The sequence below is a fragment of the Bombina bombina genome, chromosome 2 (genome assembly GCF_027579735.1).
Source record: "Bombina bombina isolate aBomBom1 chromosome 2, aBomBom1.pri, whole genome shotgun sequence".
NCBI lineage: Eukaryota > Metazoa > Chordata > Amphibia > Anura > Bombinatoridae > Bombina > Bombina bombina.
The window spans coordinates 458,093,307-458,095,661 of record NC_069500.1 but is presented as its reverse complement, the minus strand read 5'-3'; the positions used below and the strand labels follow the sequence as shown (position 1 = coordinate 458,095,661).

The 2,355-nt window shown below is 32.7% G+C and overlaps 1 protein-coding gene across 1 annotated transcript; it reads right to left on the bottom strand.

Moving 5' to 3' along the window:
- Positions 1–587: 587 nt before the first annotated feature.
- Positions 588–1,511, bottom strand: LOC128647013 (olfactory receptor 472-like). The gene has a single exon (XM_053699824.1). The coding sequence runs from the start codon at positions 1,509–1,511 to the stop codon at positions 588–590; it is 924 nt and encodes a 307-aa protein (XP_053555799.1).
- Between the last annotated feature and the right edge of the window lie 844 nt (positions 1,512–2,355).

Genomic DNA, 2,355 nt, shown 5'->3' with positions numbered 1-2,355 from the left:
TACAAATATAAAGATACACACACACACACACACACACACACACACACACATATATATATATATATATATATATATATATATATATGTATAACACACACACATGCATATACATCTTTAGACATATGTATGTATCTCAATGCTAAATCCCTTTGCCTGCCTTTTTTCTAGCTCATATCTGATCCCTTATAACTTTTGTGTGCAATATTTTTTTTAAATATTTTTTATTAGATGCTGTTATTATTACTATACTTTGTAATGTATTCTTGATGTGTTTTGTGCAACTTTTTTGTTTCGCGAAACAGTTAACCAGAGCTCTGAAGCTGGGTTATCATTCTAGCGTAAATCAGGATTGTGCTCAAGTGATCACGTTTACTTTCAATATGAGCGGTAAGCCCAACAAGCGCAAACCCCTGGGATAAACCCCTTAATGCTCGTGTGCAAACATTTGCTCTCCACTCGTAATCTGGGTCATAATCTTTTGGTTAATAATATTTTTCAATACAGTACAACAATCTAAAAATGTATTACAGACATGGTTATTACTACCTATTTAGTTTTTTTGTTGTTGTTTTTTAAATGAAATGGACCTATATGTTTAAATCTTTCACTATAGCTTTTCTTATTCCTTGATTCCTCAGGCTGTATATAACTGGGTTAAACATTGGTGTCACAATTGTGTACATCAGAGACAAAATCTTATTAATGGTGTTTGACTTTCCCCTAGAAGGTATCACATAAACAGTAATAAGTGTGCCATAAAATATTGTTACAATAGTTAGGTGAGAACTACAAGTTGAAAAGGATTTTTGTCTCCCGGTCGTAGTTGGAATTTTAAGGATTGTAAGAATTATATAAACATAAGTTCCAATAATGAAAGTAAATGGAAAAAGTGTTACCAATGAACTAGAAATAAATACCTCCAGTTGTACTATTGAAACATCTGAGCAAGAAATCTCCAACATTGGAGCAAAGTCACAAAAGAAATGATCAATTATATTTGGACCACAGAAGTGCAATTGGCAAACTAAAATGAGAGTAGTCAACATATAGGAAAAGCCACCTATCCAACACCAGGCAGCCAATTGGTAACAAATGCTGAAGCTCATGAAATAATTGTAGTGTAAAGGGTTACATATGGCTACATAACGATCATATGACATTGCAGCAAGTAGAAAACATTCTGTTGCTGCTATAGAGCCACAAATATACAACTGTGTTAAACATTCAGTTAGAGGGATTTTGCATTTCCTTGCCCACAAAATCTGCAAGAATTTTGGAACTATATTTGTGGTAAAAATTAATTCAGAAATTGACAGGTTACTAAGGAAGAAGTACATTGGTGTATGGAGGTTGCTTTTTGATATTACCATTGATATTACAAGCATGTTCCCAGCTAGGATGACAGTATAAACAGTAAAGATTATAAGGAAGAGAAATATTCTGATTCCATTTAGATCCTGAAGTCCTTCTATCCAAACCTCTGTAATTACAGTCTGGTTATCATGAAGCATCACCTGTAGAAAGAACATGATCCTTTTAGATTGTAAACAATATTGTTTGACAATAGTTATTTAGTAGCACAATATATAGGGCTTTTGCTCATATGCAAACACAGCTGGAAATAAATGTTTAATGCGCACGGTTATCAGGTGTATTACAACTTGTACCTGATACACACTAACTTCAGAACTTTAGATATTGTGATTGAGCTAAGTTCTTCTCCCCAAAGACTTCAATGGAGCTTATGTAAAAAATAATCATAAAATTACACTAATCAATTGCACGCTACCCCGACACTGAGTTAGACCTACAGCACTCAACCCGAAGGCAGTTACGCATATTTTGCATTCCAATACTCCACATAGAAGAAATGTTTTTATTTTTAAATATATATTTCTCTCTCTATACATATATAAATATATATACAGGGAGTGCAGAATTATTAGGCAAGTTGTATTTTTGAGGATTAATTTTATTATTGAACAACAACCATGTTCTCAATGAACCCAAAAAACTCATTAATATCAAAGCTGAATAGTTTTGGAAGTAGTTTTTAGTTTGTTTTTAGTTATAGGTATTTTAGGGGGATATCTGTGTGTGCAGGTGACTATTACTGTGCATAATTATTAGGCAACTTAACAAAAAACAAATATATACCCATTTCAATTATTTATTTTTACCAGTGAAACCAATATAACATCTCAACATTCACAAATATACATTTCTGACATTCAAAAACAAAACAAAAACAAATCAGTGACAATATAGCCACCTTTCTTTGCAAGGACACTCAAAAGCCTGCCATCCATGTATTCTGTAAGTGTTTTGATCTGTTCACCATCAACATTGCGTGCA